This window comes from Lepisosteus platostomus, chromosome 10 (genome assembly GCF_059453375.1).
Source record: "Lepisosteus platostomus isolate fLepPlt1 chromosome 10, fLepPlt1.hap1, whole genome shotgun sequence".
Lineage (NCBI taxonomy): Eukaryota > Metazoa > Chordata > Actinopteri > Semionotiformes > Lepisosteidae > Lepisosteus > Lepisosteus platostomus.
This window is the reverse complement of record NC_142620.1, coordinates 13,402,306-13,422,289: the sequence shown is the minus strand read 5'-3', so window position 1 is coordinate 13,422,289 and position 19,984 is coordinate 13,402,306. Positions and strand designations below refer to the sequence as shown.

General features: G+C 41.9%; 1 protein-coding gene across 5 annotated transcripts in view; it reads left to right on the top strand.

The window, feature by feature from the left end:
* Positions 1 to 19,129, top strand: part of samd4a (sterile alpha motif domain containing 4A) — a 44,174-nt gene extending 25,045 nt beyond the window's left edge. For 2 of the 5 annotated variants that reach the window (XM_088648312.1, XM_088648313.1), the window contains exons 4-13: positions 124 to 393; positions 3,228 to 3,337; positions 4,052 to 4,138; positions 4,509 to 4,740; positions 4,854 to 4,939; positions 5,463 to 5,581; positions 6,117 to 6,321; positions 7,763 to 7,889; positions 9,345 to 9,428; positions 10,700 to 11,235. In XM_088648312.1, the coding sequence (XP_088504438.1) occupies positions 124 to 393; positions 3,228 to 3,337; positions 4,052 to 4,138; positions 4,509 to 4,740; positions 4,854 to 4,939; positions 5,463 to 5,581; positions 6,117 to 6,321; positions 7,763 to 7,889; positions 9,345 to 9,428; positions 10,700 to 10,791 (1,412 nt within the window). In that variant the 3' untranslated portion in view covers positions 10,792 to 11,235. Of the gene's footprint in view, positions 1 to 123; positions 394 to 3,227; positions 3,338 to 4,051; positions 4,139 to 4,508; positions 4,741 to 4,853; positions 4,940 to 5,462; positions 5,582 to 6,116; positions 6,322 to 7,762; positions 7,890 to 9,344; positions 9,429 to 10,699; positions 11,236 to 13,145 lie in introns of those variants that run through there. The other 3 variants (XM_088648314.1, XM_088648316.1, XM_088648315.1) reach the window with 3 other exon arrangements.
* The last annotated feature ends 855 nt before the right edge of the window (positions 19,130 to 19,984 follow it).

Sequence of the window (19,984 nt, the reverse complement as noted above, 5' to 3'; positions counted from 1 at the left end):
CCTGCGCATCGTGCCACCCGACGGTTCAACTTGCGCGTTGAATACATCTCGGGATGAGGTCCGCTTCCATGTCCCCCGGCTCACGGTTCTCGCGGCTGTGCGGTATTTTTGTGTGTCTTGCAGTCCTGTCTGCCGGGCAGCACAGCCCCCTGAAGCGCTCGGTGTCCCTCACGCCCCCGATGAGCGTCCCCGCGAGCCAGCCCCTCGGCCACGGCTGGCTGTCCCAGGAGGACCTGCGCACGCGGGCCCCGGCCCCCGATCACGCGCCCCTCTCCCCCCAGAGTAGCGTGGCCTCCTCGGGCAGTGGGGGCAGCGAGCACCTCGAGGAGGGACCGGCCCTCAGCGCCACGCCGCACCGCAGCACATTCCACGAGGAGGGCAGCGGCATGAGGGGTGAGTCTAGCTCCCAGGTGCCCCGGCTGGCACGGCGGGGCCAGGCTCCCTACAGACAGGGTAGCGAGGGAGACCGCGGTCTGGCTCCACACTTCTCCACTGCGCAGAGGCAGGGAGACGGAAAGCCGGTTTTCTCAGCAGAAAACCGCAGACCTAGTTGGAGGATTGGAGGTGTATGGGGAAAATGAAAATGATCTTCTGTCGGTGCAAAAAATAAAAAGTCTGTCCCTGCTGGTTGAAGAAACAATTCTGTCTAAAATAATGGCACATGGTTCTAAAGAAGCAATGTTCAAAATGATTCTCGCCACAGCAATCGGTATTTTGTTGACCCTTCATCGTCTTGGATAGCTGACAGTTTTGGATAGGTAGTGATTGTTGGTCACCTCCGGTCTGCTTGTGAACCGCTTTCTTTAGTTCTTACCGCAAACCTTTTATTAGATGAAGGTCTGGATATAGTGATGGCCGATCAAGAATTTTGATATTTGCGCTCCCTTAAGCGTTTAGAAATAGATTTGGAGGTGTGCTTTTGGTCATTGTTCTGCTGAAAACTCCATTTGCGAACAAGCCTGTGCTTCTTAGCAAAGGATCCAGGCTTTTAGATAACGTATCCTAATATACTTGATTTCCTGATATGAGAGACATAATAGAATCAGTTAATTTGTTAATTATTAGATTAAGAATCTAATCTAATTACAGGAGTCTACTAGGACCAGAGGACACAAAACAGTCATAAATGAGATTTCGGTTTTTAAACTGATGACATTCTTTATCAACAAAAGCTTCACCTTTCTAGAATTGATACTAGAAAACGGTTGAGACCATCCAAAAACTCAGTTTCTGTTTCATCTGACTATATAGTGCGATCCCATTTGATTTTTGGTGGTAGTCTGGCGAAATTGTCTTTGTTCTCTTTGTCATCATGGACCTCTGCCACAGACCCCAGTTTTTGTGTGATCAGCCTGGAAGGTAGTCATGGAGACATTGAATCCATTGAATGTCAGCATGTGTTTGAACATTCTCAGTTGTTATCTTGGCTGTGTGTTAGGCTCCCAAGTCCTTTCTGGCCACACATTGGGTTACAATGTCCTTATTTCCTCATCCTGTTGGGGTATCAACCACCCATTTACCCCTGAAGCTCTTGGAGATGGACACCACAACCAAAAGTAGGACTGGTGTGTCTTTCAGCTGTCACCAGAGTTATCTTTATTGCTAATCGGAGATCTTCAGACAATGATGATGTGGTAGTGAGTGTTGTGCTTTTTGTTAAAGCTAGTGGTAATCCAGTGGACTTTCAGACATTTCTGAGGCTTTGTGAAACTACCTGACAATCAAAAATCATGAGAGGATTTCACGTTACAGCATTTATTTTGCAGAGTGTGAATAAATCCATACTTCATGCAAGAAGCAATATATGGTATTATTCTGGGCAGTTTTTGTTTCATCCAATACTGAAAGTCTTTAAATTCTTTGCATTTTAATTTATGCAACATATACCAAAAGTATGCTTTCATTTTTTATAATTAAACAAATAAAAGTTCAGTTTAGCTTACCAAGGATATATATGGATTTGGTGGTGCTACATATTATCTTAGGTAATCATGCTTATATTAATTTTCTTTTGATAAATTTCTTTCTTTTGCATTATGGATTATTCAGCTTCATTATCTAATGTATCACACAGACTATTTTCCTTTTTTATGACACCCAATGTGTACCCTCTCTGCTGGTGTAGTCACAATCGCAGTATCAGTTATTTCATCTCCCTGATCTCTGTTGGATTAATAGTGGTTGCGGTGTTGTTTTCATGTATTTTTGCATTTTACAGACAGCGTCTACTTCGTTAAATGTCACATCTTACTATTGCAGGAAAGTGCCTTGGTGTAATGAGATGACAACCTTGAGTATTTTAAATACAAAAGTGGAAATATGAGACAGTATATTTAGTTGTCATATATCACATCACTTGGCACTCGCATTTTAGCAAAGAAAATTTAACAGTGCATTTTTTTTCTCCTTCACTGTCTGAATGAAACAGTTCAAAAGTGTGTGCTCATGGCTGAAGGCACATCAGGAAAACACAATAAAATGTAGCATAAAAATTCCGGTTTGAACTATTCCTTCGGGGGCTACAAATGAAAACAAATGTTTCTGCATTATTTAGTAGGTAGCAGGCACCCACTGGAAAGTCTTAATTGTTCAGGTTCTCTATTACAAAATAGATTTTTTCCAGGATACTAAGAATCAGAGTAATTAGGTTAACAGGTTAGCCTGAAAAACGCTGGTATCGTCATTCAAATGGAATCTTCAGAGGTTTTCATTACTGAACTGGAAAAGAAATGTTACACAGAGACCGGTAATTAATGACAAGGTCTTTGCCGATGTTTAACCAGCACCTGTCTAGCCAAGTATTTGTAGAGCAGTCTCAATTCCGTGCAAATACACTCAGCTGCTGGTTAAATAACACTTGCATATTGGTTAAACGAAGGCCAAACACATGCAGCATATTGATCTGCAGTGTTTTACAAGGAGCAGGATTTACATAATTACTCTTCTCCTCAAGTTTCAAGATAAAAAACATATGTGATTATAAATATTCAAGTTTTATTTTCTGTCCTCACTTTCATTTTTCATTTTGGATTTCAACCCCAAACCAAGTATAAAGTACTATAAATAAGTTTTTGTTCTTTTTCATAAGGAAGGTTTTGTTTGGAAAGCATTGTTACAAAGACCAATACAAAACTAAGCAGAAACAGTGCAAAATATTGTGTAGGTATAGATTTCCAGTTAGGTATGAAACGGGACATAATGAATGGATTGGGCCGGTCTTTCTACAGATGTACCAGCCTGGTTGAAGAGTCTTCGTCTTCACAAGTACGCAGCTCTCTTCTCCACAATGACCTACGAAGAGATGATGTCCCTCACTGAGCAGCAGCTGGAGTCCCAGGTGAGAAATGCCTAGTAGTGGAGTCCCTAGCTGAGTAGTGTCTCTCTGGTTCAAAAAGTGCCAGTCTCCCCTTCATAGCAGATGCATGAATAATGGAGAGAACAGGGACTGCCTGGCTCAGGTGTTTTGATCATGGCATTGATGCTGCCAGGAGTTAGGATTAGTTTGCTGTCTGGTCCCAAGGAGAAAGAAATGGGCACTGAATTTCAATTTTATTGTGGTGCATGCAGGATGGGAAAGGAACTCTGCCCTAAAGAACTAAAAGGTGGTTGTGGGACTACACTTCTACTAGCTTACCTCTGGGAAAAACATGTTCATTGCATTAAAGTAAATTCCCTAGATTTTCATAAATTATCCATATTGCATGAGTTGTATGCATTTTTCTCTTTATATTCTTTAAGAAATTAAGCATCTGGTGGAGAAAAGACTTAACTGTGCTGTAAGAAAATGTCCTTCCTGTTTCTGTGAGCTGAAATATTCTAAAAAACACATTCTGGCACCTGTCCTGTCACAACCAACACTGACACCAAGAGGATTTAACCACACTGAAACCTGGGATGGGAGGGGAAAGCAGTCGAGAAGCCATTTAACTTGCATTTTAGCAGCTGTGTACGTACTTATGTATGAAGGCTAGATCTTCCAAGTTCTCTTCCGTACCCTATTCTTCTCTATCTGTATGAAACCTAACTTTTCATGATCTCCTCTGCCCTGTAGAACGTCACGAAAGGAGCAAGGCACAAAATTGTCATCAGTATCCAGAAGCTGAAGGAGAGGCAGAATATGCTGCGATCTCTGGAGAAGGTCAGTGCACAGAGCTTACTCTGACAGTCATTGACCATCTTGCCTCCACTCATATCATCACTTCCCTTCCAATGCCAATGTTTCTACACACTGTCATATCTTGGTTTAACATATGATGGTCCTAGACAGGACAGCACAGAGAGTCGTTTGTGAAATCACAAAGCTTTCTTTGAATATGTGAATTATAGGCTTTTTACTGATGCAGCATAATCAGGATAGCCAGTGTTGTTGAAGTCTTTTAAGCCGGGCCATGATTTGACATGGCTATTCATGCCGATCATATTGGGCAGATCGGTCCCCCTTGCTTTCTCGTCTGTGTAGTGCGTGCTGGGGCTCGTCCTTGACTGTGCTCCGTATTTCTCTGTGCCAGGATGTCCTGGAGGGGGGCAATCTGCGTATGCCCCTGCAGGAGCTGCACCAGATGATCCTCACGCCCATCAAGGCCTGCAGCAGCGAGGAGCAGGGACAGCGCCCCCTTCTGGGCTCTGACGGGAAGGGGAGCTGCCCGTCCTCTCAGCTGGCTGGGGGGGAGGCCGAATCGGGGGGCGCAGTCATCGCCGAGGGTGATCTCCCTGCACAGTTCACTCGAGTAATGGGCAAAGGTACTGAACTGCGACCTTGCGTCTTCATGGGATGAACCTGTCTGCTGGCGCTGTGCTTATTTGCTCAAGATGGACACTGACGGTGCCTGCTTTTCCTTTTTTTATCTCGTCAGTTTGCACGCAGCTTCTCGTCTCCAGACCAGACGAAGAGAACATCAGCTCCTACCTGCAGCTCATCGACAAATGTTTGATCCATGAGGTGAAAACACATTTTGCATCTGACGTCTGCTTCTCGTGCTCTAGAGTGTACCTAGTCATTATTCTTCTAAACACTCAAATTTAATCTTTGCCTGTTTTGTGCGACCATCATTGGTATTGTAGAGATCACGTACGTATTCAGCTCATTGACCTTTAAATGTATGGCCTGTTACATTTATGTTATAGCCTTGAAAATATACTTCTCTTTAATTAAATATTTATAGCCATACTTACTACAACTTAATCATTTAATATGATCATTTTGGACATTTTTATTTTTACTTCAGCTGCCTGCCTCTGCTGTGGTGAGGAATTTGCAGCTTTCCCACGTAGAAGTCACCCTCTCTTAGATGTGTTTTGACTCCTCTGTAAAATTTGATATGAGCCTATAATAAGAGTAAAGCCTCACGTCATTTTCAGTATATCTGATGCGACTTGCATTCTCCCTATCTGAAGGACCTGTAGAACAAAACTGAAATGCAAATGCCGACCTGCACGTCTCTCCCTCTCTCCCCCCTCCTCAGGCTTTCACAGAGACGCAGAAGAAGCGCCTGTTGTCATGGAAACAGCAGGTGCAGAAGCTGTTCCGTTCGTTCCCAAGGAAATCCCTCTTGGACATGGCAGGATATCGGCAGCAGAGAGGGTAAATGTGGCCAATCACACCTTTATTTTTAAACCAAGCTGTTCTTTGCTCTATTTATCCATTACTTCCAAACTGCAAGCTATTGATGCAAGTCTCTACTACGCAACTATTAGTTGCGAAGGACTCAGATGTCCAATTCTTTTTAAGTCTTCCATTGATCAACTTTTAGAGAAATTGTGCCCTTATGCAGTGCTCGTTTTGCTCTGTTGCCCTTCACTTTGCATGTTCATTCCCCTCACTGCTAGTAGGTACACAGCTGTTAGCCACAACACCTGTGCCTTATGAGCAGAAGTCAGCTTTAGTTTGGTTATTTTTTTAATGTCCTTCATGCTAAAAGCACTGAGTAAATTTCCCTGCGATTCCCTCAGGTGCAGCACCACTGTTCATAGGAATATTACAACATGTATAAGATTTTTAATTTAATCATCTATGGGCTTTAAAACGCTGCACTGTTTTGTGCCGCTGCATCTGGCCACCACAGACCTTGCGTGTTCTGATCCAGGTGGCGTGTGACGGTCCCGTCTCTTGTTTTCAGTCGTGGTTTTGGCCAGTCCAACTCTCTACCGACGGCGGGCTGTGTCGGGGGAGGGGTGTCGTCTCGGAGGAACCCGCGCCAGTTCCAGATGCCATCCCGGAGTCTGCCTGGAGCAAGACTCGGGTTGCTGGGCACCACGGGCATCCTGGGAGCCGCTCAGCGCAGCGCCAGCAGCACGCCCACCAGCCTGAAGCAGGGCCGACAGGTGAGCTCGAGCCTCCGGACTCCTGTCACACGATAGTTAACCTGCAGCCCACAACTGGCAGCCCACTGAAGCTCAGCAGGTGTGGGCCTGGTCAGTACCTGGATGGGAGACCTCCTGGGAAAAACTAAGGTTTCTGCTGGAAGAGGTTTTAGCTGTAGAGTGCTTTGAGTGCAGTGTCCAGAAGAGCACTATATGAGTGTGAAGAATTATTATTATAGTCTATAAACTTTCACAAGCAGTCACACAAGGCACAGCAAACTCCTCAGGTATGACCCAGTTTATCAGACTGTGACACTTGTTCTGTATGATTTTCAAGCAACATTTCTCTCACTTGGAGATGGTATCTTGAACATCAATTTGTTCATTTTCTTCTTCAGAATGAAGTTTAAAAATTCACATTATTTACTTGATTTCAGAATAAGGGTAACTTGGTAAAATAGGCTTAAATGTGACATGATCTTTTAGACAGTTTTTTAAAAACCTACAGCAATTGGTCAGTAGCAAGGCGTGACACTTCTTCCATCTGTCAGTGAATTTGGTACCTCTGAGCTCTTTCTGTGATAAACTTTGTTAAATGGGAATCATTTTAGATTAGGACCAGTTGCTCATTGTTACCGAGCCATTAAAAAAACAAAACTGGAACCTACTTCAGACATTTTTTAAAGGCTTTTGTATTTTTTTTTGTAAAAACATTCCATTCAAATTTTGAAAGCCCTGTCTGCTTGTTAAGGCATTGTTTTATTCCACATTCCAGCACATCTGCATCACAGTGAGTTGGCAGAAGAGCTTCTTAAGATACTCAGGCAGGCGCACATGTTTGTTAACCGTTTAACAATTTAATATTAATAAGAATGTGCAAGGGGGGGTAAAAAATAGCCACACTGCGGGAGAAATGAAGGAAATAGTGGTGGATGAAAGAGGGGAATGGGAGAGGGAGGTGAGAGCAGGACAGGGAGGGGAATGCGCGAGTAAGGGAGGGGAGGAGAGGGAGAGAGCGAGCCAGTCAAAAGTCGGTGAGAACAGTGCACAGGCATTTCCTGTTTTTCCTCACCCAGTGTACAGAAGGGCCGGGAAAGGGGGAGAGAGGGACAGGGAGGGATCAGGAGAGGAGGAGTGAGAGGTATGTGTACAGTGGGCAGTTTTCAGTGCAGTGCATCATTGATTAAAGTGTGAAGGGTCTGTAATTTGTTTCCATTACAGGGAGTCGCTAGTGATGTCCTTTGAAAATCCTGTGCTACATAAACTGTCACTCATTCTCGTATTTTAGTGTCCTTCAGATAGCTTAATTTGGGGGTTCCACAATTCATAGGACTTTTTAAAAGCTGACAATGGAAGTCAGTGACTCATTAAAAAAGATTTTGTTGAAATCAAGTTTTGTCAGTGGTGGTGGGATTGTTGAAGGGGAACTGCCCCTGACCAGGAGTTTGTTTGATCCCTCTAGGGCCTGTGGTTTGCCAACCCTGGGGGCAGTAATAGTATGCCCAGCAGGACTCACAGCTCCGTCCAGAGAACGCGCTCACTGCCTGTCCACACCACGCCACATACCATGGTCATGTTCCAGCAGGCAGGTAAGAGCCGATGCAGGTGCAGTCTGCAGTGGTGCCATAGAGGAGTCATGGACAGAGGCAGCTGATAACACTTTGGCCATTACATACCAGTCCGGTTCGTCCTTGCTGTAAAATGGCTTGCGAGTGCTCAATTTGGTCCGCGTATCGGGAAGGTGTTGCCAAAAAACGCTTTGGGTAATGAGGTGCTGTCGTGCCCGTCCTGTGCCATCCTTAGTGCTTTCTCCGCGCTCGGCAAAGATGAATTCTTCCGAGTTGACGGGGCTTCCTCTGCTATAACCTAAACCCCAACATCAGCAAGGAGTGAGGAAAGCCACTATAAGAAAGGAAGGGTGCCCAGCAGGGTGAGGGAGCGCAGGAGAATACATGCCGGTCACAATAAGCATCTTTGTGCTGGGCGCTGTAGCTGTGGTGCTCTTGCTTTCTCTCCCTCTATGGACAGCGCTGGATAGGCACACACAGCTCGCGCAGTCAGGGGGCTGTCCTGGCCCCCAGCCAGAAAATGCAATTCCATAGCCAAGCCCAGACTTCTTTCTCCTCTCCTCCCCTCTGACGCTAGTCAGATTAATGGATTGATTAAAGCACAGACATCACTGGAAGGATTTGGTGCCTAAAAATAGCAGGTTGACTGTTCTCTCCAGCTAGCGAGTGACTAACTCAGCTCTCCCTCCCCACAAGGGATTTTCAAAGCCCAGTCTGTGTTGACTCAGCTAAAGTCAAGACCGCTTATGGCCATCCTAGTGAAGTGATGAGGGTGGGTTTCAAGGGGCAAATAACTGCCTTAGAAAGACAATCTCCTGTTTTTAATGAGGTATTGTTTGTATACCCAACCAGTCTTTTGTACTTTGATAGTGGCTCACATGGACTAAAGTGTTTGTACCACCGTGGAGCCGTCCATCTTTGGAGTGTTTGAAATGCTGTGAAGGTGCTGGCATTGAGATTATTTGTTAACTCTGCACGTTTGTAACAGATTAAGCTCAGTCCCTCCCAGCTGGTTGAATTGCCTTAAATGTACGAGTAGGGTTGACGTTGTTCATTTGTTCTTTTGACAGCTGTTTCTCTCCATCTTCTTGACCTTAACCCAGATTTGTGATTAGAAAAAATGGAGAATAAGTAGGAAATAAAAATAGAACGGCACATGAATATATATATCAGTAAAAGTGCAATTAAACATCAATTGTGTATTTTAAAAGTATTAACACAGGTTGGATTTATGTCCGTCAAGGCCTTTTCTAATGAAACTCAGTATTACAGAGACTACACGGTTATTTTAGATGTGAAGTGAGGTGTGCGCTCTTTTTGATATTCATTTTACTTGCTGACCTTTCTGGAGAGCTGGCATCTGCAAATGTCAGAATGTGTAAATTGCCTGTTGCTTTGTTTCTTCTGGCAACTGTTGTAGTGTACAGCACTTTAATAGTGTTACTCATGTAATGATGACTTGGTTTGGGTTTGCAGAGTTCCAGGTGCCAGTGACAGAGCCAGATATCAACAACCGTCTAGAATCCCTGTGCCTGAGTATGACGGAGCATGCTCTGGGAGGTGAGGAGCCGTTTCTATTGCATTCATTCTTACATCACACATCTTGCTTTGTTTGCTTAACAGCTCATGGGAAGAGATGTCTTGAAGTCAATGATACATTGGTCCTTTCTGCTTTTTTCGGAGGGGAGGGGGGGGAACTGACATTTGTTCATCTTGTGCATTTTTCATATACTTCTATTTATTCCTGGGTTTCTGATAATAGAAGCAGTCGTTGATTTCTGTTATTGCCTGTGCACTGCCTTGGAGCATTTAATATGCAGAAAGAAACCTCAAGAACATTATCGAATGGGCTAAAACCAAAACTGAAGTGAGATTTAGCTGTTCACCACATTTTGGATTTCTATAGCAAACTGCAGTAGTCAGTTTGTAGTAGATGTAGGGACAGGTCCTATGTTCAGAAATCTGAATGAGGTTTTAATGCATACGTCAGACAGGATTTTGGTTACAAATCAGATTCAATTATCATGATTCACGGTTTCAGTTATCATGTTGTGTGATATACTTGTGGTCTTTAATTGACAGTTTTGTTTTTCAGTTTTGCCCCCTCATGTCTGAATTTGGAATTTAAAATTGGTAATGAGCTTGGCTTCTTCTTACAGTAGAGAAATTGGGTGTGCTGTCATGTAAGACACCCACTGATGAGTTATGTGCACAGTCCCTTGCAGTATATCCATCACTAATTGAGGAGTGATGTTTCTCTCCGGTAATGCTTAGAAAAACACATTTTATAATCAGATGGTGATTTCATCCAGCAATTCTGGAACTAGATAGTCTGACCTGCATTCAGATTAAGTGTTTTTACTGGACAAGTCACTTAGAATTCCTTGCAAGAATATGTTTAATGCAAAAATAGTCGTCATGGCTAAGATGGACATTTTTATGTAAAAAGAAGAGGTGTTTTAATTAATTACATCTTCATGATCAAAATCAACTGCAACTGCAATAACACATATTGCCACATGGGGGCAATGTTTGAAAGTTTAACTGAAATAATGCTAATGGTTCTTAATGCTAATAGATTTTTTTTCTGTGGTTTTTGGAAATGGTGCCATTCAGAACAATAAAAATCTATGGACAGTAGAAAAAAAAGTAGAAAGGCGTGCCCTTTTCTGTTTGTGGAGCACATAGCCAATATTCTTCTGATCATATCTGTACTGCTCTATAGTCCATTGCCTTTGCTCTTTGCAACATTGGATTTGCAAATGTGCTTTGCGAGGTACAATGGGTGGTTTTTGCACTGCAACTTGACTGTGGTATCCCTCTTTCTGAAGCTCTTAGCAGTCATAGCTACTTGCCGAATAAATGCACAGATCTCACCATCCTGGAGTGTGCATTTCTGCCTGCTGTTGCCCTTTGCTACTGATGTCTTTCACTCATAGTTCCATACTGACACTATTGCTTGTCAAACATTAGCAAATTGAGCTGTCTTGGTCACTGAATTTCCTGTCAAACACACCCTAACAATCTAGCTCCCTTGCTAGCCTTATTTCTAGGCCTGTGCAGGCACGAAGGGGTGTTATTTTCTTAATACATGAGCCATACCTCTGTGAAAGCCCTTGCTTTTGGTATAGTTGGCTTCCCTCATTTAACCAGCTGTCTCCATTTTTTGTCCAATACTTATAGGTTAGTACAATATACCATTTTAGAATACTTTGGATTCCATCCTTATTAATCCTAAATCACACCACAGCTGCTAAAAGTAATATTCCTCATTTTCAAAATTGTTAAGGAAAGAAAAATCCTATTATTTTTAGCCCATTTGTTTACTCTTGTGTTGTGATTAAACTGTATTTTTAAACAAAAAAAAGGCAGCAGGCAACAGCTTCACTGTTCATTTTCCTGTTCCGTTCAATAAAGGCCCGTTTCTGGCCTGGAGTGGAGCAGACAGTGATCCTTAGTTCTGTGCCCAGCGGCCTGACAAGCAGGGCTTTGTGAGAGCAGTGAGTGAGCAGGCAGAGCAGGGCGGCTGTGGGCAAGGCCAGGCTGCGGCGCGCTCAGGAATGCGGCTCGGCAAGCCCATGTGTCTTGCCGCTGGCTGATTCAAACAAACTGGGCAGTGTTTGTGTGCCACGGGTGTACAAGCTGCCATCCCCAGTTACTCCCCCCAGGCCAGCTCCACACAGGAAGCGTGGCCTGCTCTCTCTGACTTTTCCATTGCAGCCTTTAAAAAATATTCACCCTTTTATTTTTTTTTGGAAGGGGGTGGGTAGCATGGGGGGGACTGAAAGGGTCTGATTATTGGTAAATGTCTGCAGGTTCCCCTAAGGTTGATTTTTAGACCATTCCTTTTTGTTTTACATTCTATATACGACAATAGATTTTTTAAATCTATAGGAGTTACATATTTTACTTAAATTTCTTCACTATGGAATATCTGCCTCCTGTCCCTTTGACCAAATCGCTTGTAAAGTAACTGTTGCCCATTTTTCTGCTTGAATTACATGCCGGTGAACGTTTGGCAAATGTGTGTGAGAAATAAATTGTGCATCAATTTAGCATGTGCTGTACTGTGGTCTTTTTCTGTCGTGGCATATGGTAATATTTATTGTGTTAGCCACCCTGTTCTTACTTGGTTTTGTTTGTTTCTGTGATCAATCCAAGATGGCATGGATGTAGCAAAAGAATTCTGCTGCTGCTCTGTACTTAACTAAGAAACTGAAGGAGTTTGATTCTCCTGACCTGGAGAAGATGAGCATTCTGCTGGAACATTCGATGGTTCAGCAGTAGCAGCTTGTAAAAACCAGTGATGGTGGGAGAGAGCTCACAGATTGCTGTAACGGCAGAAGACTTAAGCACCCAGATGATCCAGCAGTTGATCTTGAAACTGGTCTTTATCTCAACGGGATAAAAACACTGAATCCTCACTCACTGCCTTGTACTCCAGACTTTACAAGTTTAGTCGAACAGGAAGATTGCTCACAACATAGTGATGTGATTGTCAGAGGGACCTGAACATGATGAACCAATCAGATTCATGAAGACCAAGGTATTTACATGGTTTTCAGGTCCAGCCCAGACCTAAGTGTGGAATAAGCACGCAGGATATTTGAATATTGCTCTTCCGGCGGCTGTAACAAGCTCCAGAGTTATTTTCAGATATTCTTCAGTACCCTGATACACACCTTCTTTTGAAAGAAAGCAGGCAAACTGACTCGGTTTACTAAGACATCTGTTACTTTATCTGGTTTACAGGTCTGGTTTTTCCTGAGCCTCCTCCGTTTGGTCAGAGAAAATTGGCACACCCAGGACAGCCATCTGTTAAGGCAAAAAACGGAATGAACAGATTAGAGAAACCTCGATTCACTTTGCAAAGTTTATATTGAATATCTGAATTATTTAATTTATCTGAACTAATGTAATTGTAGAAGTTAGAATAGAAAAGCTGAAAAGTTAAGTGTAAGAGCATGAGGTCTGCCAGGAGTACACCCCTGTGCTGATCTAATGGCAGGAAGACCAGCAAAACATTAAGTTTTCTTCCTGGAGCTGTCTCAGTAACAATTTTTAAATTCTTTTCTAACAAAGTTGATTTACCATCGAATAGCATCAGAAAAAGTGAGCTCCAGCACATTCAAAATTTCAAGATCTTAACAAAAGGATTTCAGATTTTTGGTAGAAAACGCATTTCTCCTATGTGAGAAATAATGGCTTTTTAATGGGAACATTCTTTGAAATTCAGAAATGGGCTTTGATATCATTTTTGTTTATATTTGTTGGCAGATGGTATGGATCGGACATCAACCATCTGAGGCTGCAGCTATGAGACCCAGGGAGACAGAGCTGGCCAGAGGTCACAGCAGAGGTCACCCTGAGGTCAAGAGGGGTCACCCACCTGCTCACCTGCCTTCCCGGCTGCCACCAGGGGCACTGGGTTATCCAAAAACCGCCATCCGCCATTTCACAGAAGGCTTTCCATTAGTGTATTTTCCATTGCTGTTAACAGTTGGCAACTTTTTGTGAACAAAAATGGCATGTTTACAAGTACTTGGCTTTTTGGAAAAATGGTCCTTGCAGTAAAACAAAGAACAAAAAGTCTCTTCTGACGAGAGCAACTTCGAGGTCTCTGTGGATGCTACCGACGAAATCAGACGATCTGAATTTGGTAGACCTACGACAGTTACCACAAAGCAGGTGTGACTGTAGTTGAGGCAGCAGTGAATCCATCCAACCAACAAAAAGGCCTACACTGGGAGACAGCGATCCTTACGATGCCAGTCCTGTCACAAGGATCATCGCCTTGTCCAAACAAATGAGAGAGGAAAAACTGGGAGAAACTTTGCTTTGTATAGAAGATGGGGAAAAAAGCAGATGTATACACATATAAGTATTGTTTACATAAAATGCTACTATTAAGGGTACCGAAACATATATAAAAGTTCAGGTATGAATGTTATTCCTTTTTTTAAAGCAATGTCATTGTAAATGCTCATAGTTTTATTTTTCATATAGTAGTTATCATCCTTTCTTTTTTTTTTGATCCAACCAGCAGAAAAGCTGAGCTGAAAAAAGACTAGGAAATACTGTTTGTTTTGCTCTTGGTCTCGGGATGTATGGATTCAGGAATACGGTGTCCTCTGGAAAGGGCAGAGTGTTGTAGGATGAGGGACGGAGCAGGTGATTTGAAGGAAGTGGATTTTTGTCAAGTGGGAGAGAGGATGACGGAAGGAGGCAAGATAACAGTATACTTTTATAAAAAGCAGAGGGTACTCTAGCTCTGTAGGATTCATCAGGAATTTTGTGTTGGGTTTGATGCGGTTGGGGTGATACAGTGTGCTACAAGAAGGTGCGTTTCCAATTGTCAGCCCAGTTACACTTTGTTGGCAGTTGGCAGAGCACACCATTGTTGTGGTTAGTTAACATCACAGTCTTTAGTTTTCACACAGTATTTTCAATGAAGTGAAATGTTCTGCACTTACTAGTGTATAATCCAGATTGGCACTGCTGTGGAGTAATAGCTTTCATCCTTTATTTCGTCTTCGTGTTTACCATCTCCAGCTTGACAGGGAAGCTGTCTTTCTATCTCTCTATCTTTGAAAAGACACAACAGAGCCTGACCCAGAACTGAACGCTGCAAACTGAGCGAAACTGGGCAAGTGCAGCTACCTTTTCTTCTATGAAGAAAAGCAAGTACAATCTGGACAGAGTCAGAGACTGGTATCTTTATGAAGCATGGAGTCTTGGTCTGAGCCATTGAAGATGATATCTGATTTGAGGGGAGATTGGAACTAAAGCGCAGACTTGTCTGGAAGAAGGCGACAGAGCCACGAAAGAAAGTCATTGCATTATTTCTAACTATTTCGTGTGTTTTTTTAATTGAGCCTGGAGCTAAGGAGTCATGAACATTTAAAACAATACAGGGATTGTTGAGGAGAAGAAGGTGCTGTACGTCTAGTGACAATATATTGGGGTCATGTGATGCTTGTGAGGCGATAGAACGCATAGTTTGAAGTGCAGGCTTGTAGAATCCGAAGAGACATGACTGGCAGGAGGCTGGAAGTAGATGAGAAGGCAGTGATGAAACAGTGTTTGCCTTAGGAAGCAGAGATACTGAGTTAATGAAAAGTCAGAGTAGGTCTGAAATATTGTTTAGTAAGGATTTTACTTTTCAGCTTTTTACTGTTGAATAGTGAAAGCCGGCCTGTAGCGGACATTAAAAATGAGTAAATCTACGCTGAGAACTGGGAATATATGATACTGAGGAAGAAAACTGGAAAATGTACAGGAAAGATATTAAAGGCACCTATCCTGAGAAGGGATTTCGAAACCATTTGCATAGTTTAGCTAAACTCCCAGACCTTAAAGGTTTTTATTTTTTCTATTTATTCTTTTGTTTAGTTTTTAGTTCCACCTGGTGGCCAAATACAGTACAGTGCAGTTGCACATTTTTTTTAAATTCTTTATTCATGTTCCTTGTAAACAAACCTGATTGTTAGTCTTAGATCTGTTCTGCTTTTTTTATAATTTCAATTGTTGTCTTAATTGATGGAGTTGGCAGTTTAATGAAATATAGCGGTCTTTGATCTTGTAAAAGCCTTTTCAGTTGTGTACCTTTATTACAAAGCTGAATTAGGGAGTAACTTACAGTAGATGTCTAGAGAGGCAGTTTTTTTCAGGCTATGGAGTTGCGCATTTCTATTCTGAAGGTCACTTTTTTCATTGAAAAGCTCTATTTAAATGGGTTTTGGCAAATCCTATTCATTATCAAGATCTACTAATACAACGTGAGTTTAAAGTAAGGGTATGAAAACCCCATATAAAAGTGCAGCCTTCGATGAACAAATATTTATTTTTTAAATGATTGAATTAGTTGCACCTTGCTGTTGTGAAACCGCTTCAGAAAGCACTTTTATATGGTAGGTTTTTCTCTCAAAGTGCAGACCTGTGGTTTTCATTTTCTTTCTGATGCAAAGTGCTCAGTCACTCAGTGTAGTGCATGAATGTCATTCTTTTGAAACAGAGGTTTTCATCACATATCTGCATCAGTCACTGTTGAGCAGAGGCAGGGAGACTCAGACTTTTAATGTCATGTTCATGATATGTGCTGTGCACCTCTGTTCACATTATGTTGGTCTAACTAGCAATGTGCTCACTCTGTCCCCTGTGCAGCGTGGACCTTCACTAACCTGCCAAAGTGGTTCCATAAGTGATCCTTTTTTCAGTCTGTTACCGTCACACACAGAACAAGCAAATTAAACTCCTAAGGGAGATAGAACACTTGTATTGTTTTCAAGCAGCTATGCTGTACCCCTGGTGTTCTAGCACGAGTTAGAACATTCTGTCTTTGGTGAGACCTGAGATGTCTTTGGAAAGAAGCAGCTTTACCCAGTGGGCTTCGGTGCCAGCCAAGGCACAGTGCCAGATGTACTGTACAGCAGTTATTGATGGGTCTCAGTGACAGCAGTAGCAGCAGGAGCCGAGGTGAAGTGTGTGAAAGGGGTAATATTCATGCCATATAATGTGGTCTTTAACAGTTACATTTGTATGCAAGGATATTTCAGCAGAGTAACTGCTCTGTTTTTCCATGCCTTAAGAATGATCAAATGTGCATTCTAGTGTGGCAGAAATGTTAGAAGTGTAACACTACATGAAAGCCATACAGGTTTAGAAAGAAAGCTGTGTTTTTTGCATGGTCGGATCTTATGGATTCTTTGAGAAATCGCAGCAGTTCAGCCCTCATATACAATTTTGAGAAGCTTTTTCTACAAAATAGTGTTTAGTGTCTGAATGCATGGTGATGCAAATTTTATAGAGCATGTTGCTTTGTCAGCAGTTCTGTTGGAGTAGCTGGTAAACATTAAGTGGCATTAATTGCACAATAGTTACATGTCCTCTTTAGACAAAGTAAGATTGTAATTACAGCTACTTAATGTTGTTACCATATTAATAAATTAGAAAGAAAAATATTTGCAGATTCAAATTATTTATTCTTTTTTTTTCCCAATTACTGTTGCAGAGGTGATTATTATATTCATTAAATGTATTATTTAAGATACCGTATGTATTATCTTGCTATGGCTGGTGACCATAAGTACATCTCAAATATTAACATAGTTAATTTTTTTAATGTAATCGCTTATGTCAATTTATAGTATGGAAGAGACTTTGGTTTTTCCTGTAGGTTTTTGTGTTACCTTTTGATATCTAAATGTTAATCCCCTGGCAATACAAAGCCCAGAATGCTTCTTTCTGTAAATGGTTTCACCTCCAAACTCATCAGTACTGTAAAGGGTGACGGGATTCACAACTATGGACAATAGACGCATCACATTTATATTTTGTGTAGCAAGTTAAGTTTAAGGTAGTCGGATGGGTTCATCTCCCTCCTAAGGCCACATAATAAAAGAATGTACATTTAAAATAGAGGGATATATATAGAATAAAGAAAACCATGCACTGGAGTTCTGTTAAAAACATGCTAAAATGTGGTATTAAAAAAAGATTTGACCCATCTGTTAGACCCATGAACCAGACATCTTTGTTCTCTTGCTGTGTAATGAACAGCAGTTTATAGAGAAGCAGAACTGACTGTGATTGCTTTATAAGAGGGAATCTTGATGAAAAGGCAAATAAAGGAGATTAGGACCTTGTGTCTCATACACTATTTGTTATTGTCAGATTAAACCATAATTTACGTCCTTTAAACCTAAAAATAATTATCACCCCATAGTGGACATGGGAAAGCCATGGGGATATGAGCATAGACTCCATACACTATCAGTACCCTGCCTGAAGACTGGAAGGGAGAGGGGGGTGTGTATTATGTATTGACAGTCCCCTAAGCCAAACCACCCACCCCTTCAACTGATGCCAAAGCAAATGCAGAGGACGAATACAGCTGAAACCAGCCTGCCCACCCCCCCCACCCCCCCAGGGTCCACAGTGCATGACAGAGACTAGCAGTTGGGTGTGTGTTTTGCCTTTGAAGACTGTATTCACTTTGCAGCTGTCTTGTACGTTCATTATGGTTTGCTTATTTTACACACAGAGGGCTCCCAGGAATAAGAGGCTCTGTAAAACTGTGGTATTTACAGCAATCTTTACAGTGATATTCCAGACTTTTATTTAGCATAAATGAAAAGAATGGTGATTTTGTTGTTGTTGGTTTTTTTTACTGATCATTACAGTGTAGAGCATAGATCTTACTGGAATGATGATGCTTATGTTGTAAATTGAGCATCCAGACTGTAAAATACCGCTTTACTGTGTGCATTTTCTTCCTAAGAGCCCATGTCCTGTATTGACTGCAGGCTTACATCTATATTTGAAGAGAGTATCCTATGTTTAAAGAAAAAAAGAAAAACAAAAAAATAATTTATATTAAACAAATGCATGCACGAGGCTGCGAAGTCATATATTTAGAATAACAAATGGCAGTGCCTTTTCTTTTGTATTCATACATCTACCCAAAATATAAGTGATTTTATAAGGACTTTAAAAAAAGAGCAAGCATACAGCTATGATGGGGATGATGATATAAGAATGTTGATAACAGCAAAATAGTATATCGCAAGTACAAGCTAAAAGAAACATTTATAATGATGGTGTTGATTGATGAGCTGCGTTCCGCCAGGCAACATTGGAGCACTTCCTCCAACGGACTCGTCGTGTCAGCTCATCATGTTAGTCTGTAGGTACTTCTAATGCCGATATGAAGTTATAAATATACCTGTCTGTAAAACAAATGGATGTACATATGTGTGTGTATGCAAACAACAAGGCCTGTATGTGTGTCTGCGTTTCTCTGTATATATGTGTACGCTAAAAGTGTAACAGTATGATACACATTGCATGGCATACATCAGTGCATTTGTGAAGCTTCTGAAGATCACTGTGACATGTAATTCAAGGGAATGAACAACAATTCTCTGCCGCCCTTCCGCGAGAAAGCAATTAGTCACTTTCTCTTGAGAAGCAGCGGAGAACCGAAAAGTCTCCGGCAGGAGTTCATGGTTAGGAGTTCCAATGTCCGCGTTCTGTATGTATGCAGTTTTGCAGCGTCGCACTTCATTGATGCAGATTACTTTCCACTTCTAGCGTGACAGTGTGTGTATTTTGTGTGTGTTTACCTGGGCAGAAGCATATGTGTTCACTTTGCAGCAAGGTGAGCGTGCGTCCATTGGCGTGTTACTGTGTCTTGAGTGCTTGACGTCTATGTGACCACCACAGACAAAAAAAAAAAGCATTAAAAATAACTTTGTTCTAAAGTATTGCTTCCCTTGTTATTTTGTCTCCATGGACATAGTTTGCTGTGGTTGAGAAAACTTCCAAAGGTTGAAGTGAAATGTGTAAACTTTTTTAATTATTGCATATAATCTATTCATGATCAGAAAGCAGGTTTTTCCTGTCTTGGAATTATACCTAGCCCAGAAACAATTTGTAAGAGTTAAGAACTACACACTGGACAGAACACCAGTCCATCAGTGGGTTTTCCATCCACCTCAACTCTGAATGAGCTAAACCAGCTGGTTACTGGCTGAATTAAATTGAGCAGCTTCCCCCAGCTGTTCAGGTGCTGCTTCTTTAAAGAGACCCTCAAAACCTGCAGACACACTATACCTTCAAGTACAGGATTGGACACCCCTGATATAGACACTTCAATTAACTTACTGACCATGCCTTTGGAGGAAACCATAGCACCTTGTGAAAACCTGCACAGAACACACAAGGTGCCCTAAGTAGCCATCCAACCCAGGACTCGAGAGCACTGTGGCAGCAGTGTTAATGGCCTTTTTAATCTTTTACTACACCATGTACAGTGAAATAAATCCCTCCTGCACTATTGTCTCTACCACTTCACAGGTTCATGCTTAATGGAGTAGCACAGCTACATCTGAAGCACTTTTTAAAAAACCATTCACGATTATTTCTGCTATACGAATATGGGAATGTGTTCTTAGGCTGCCATACAGTAATTACTTAAATTTACCGGCTAGATCTCTTCAATACTCTGTTCCACACATGATCTACTATAAGAAAATATGTATGTCACAGGGTATTGTAGGCTTGCACAGAATACATCACCACTCTTTCTGGGGAATTTATCCAAACATTGTATGTGA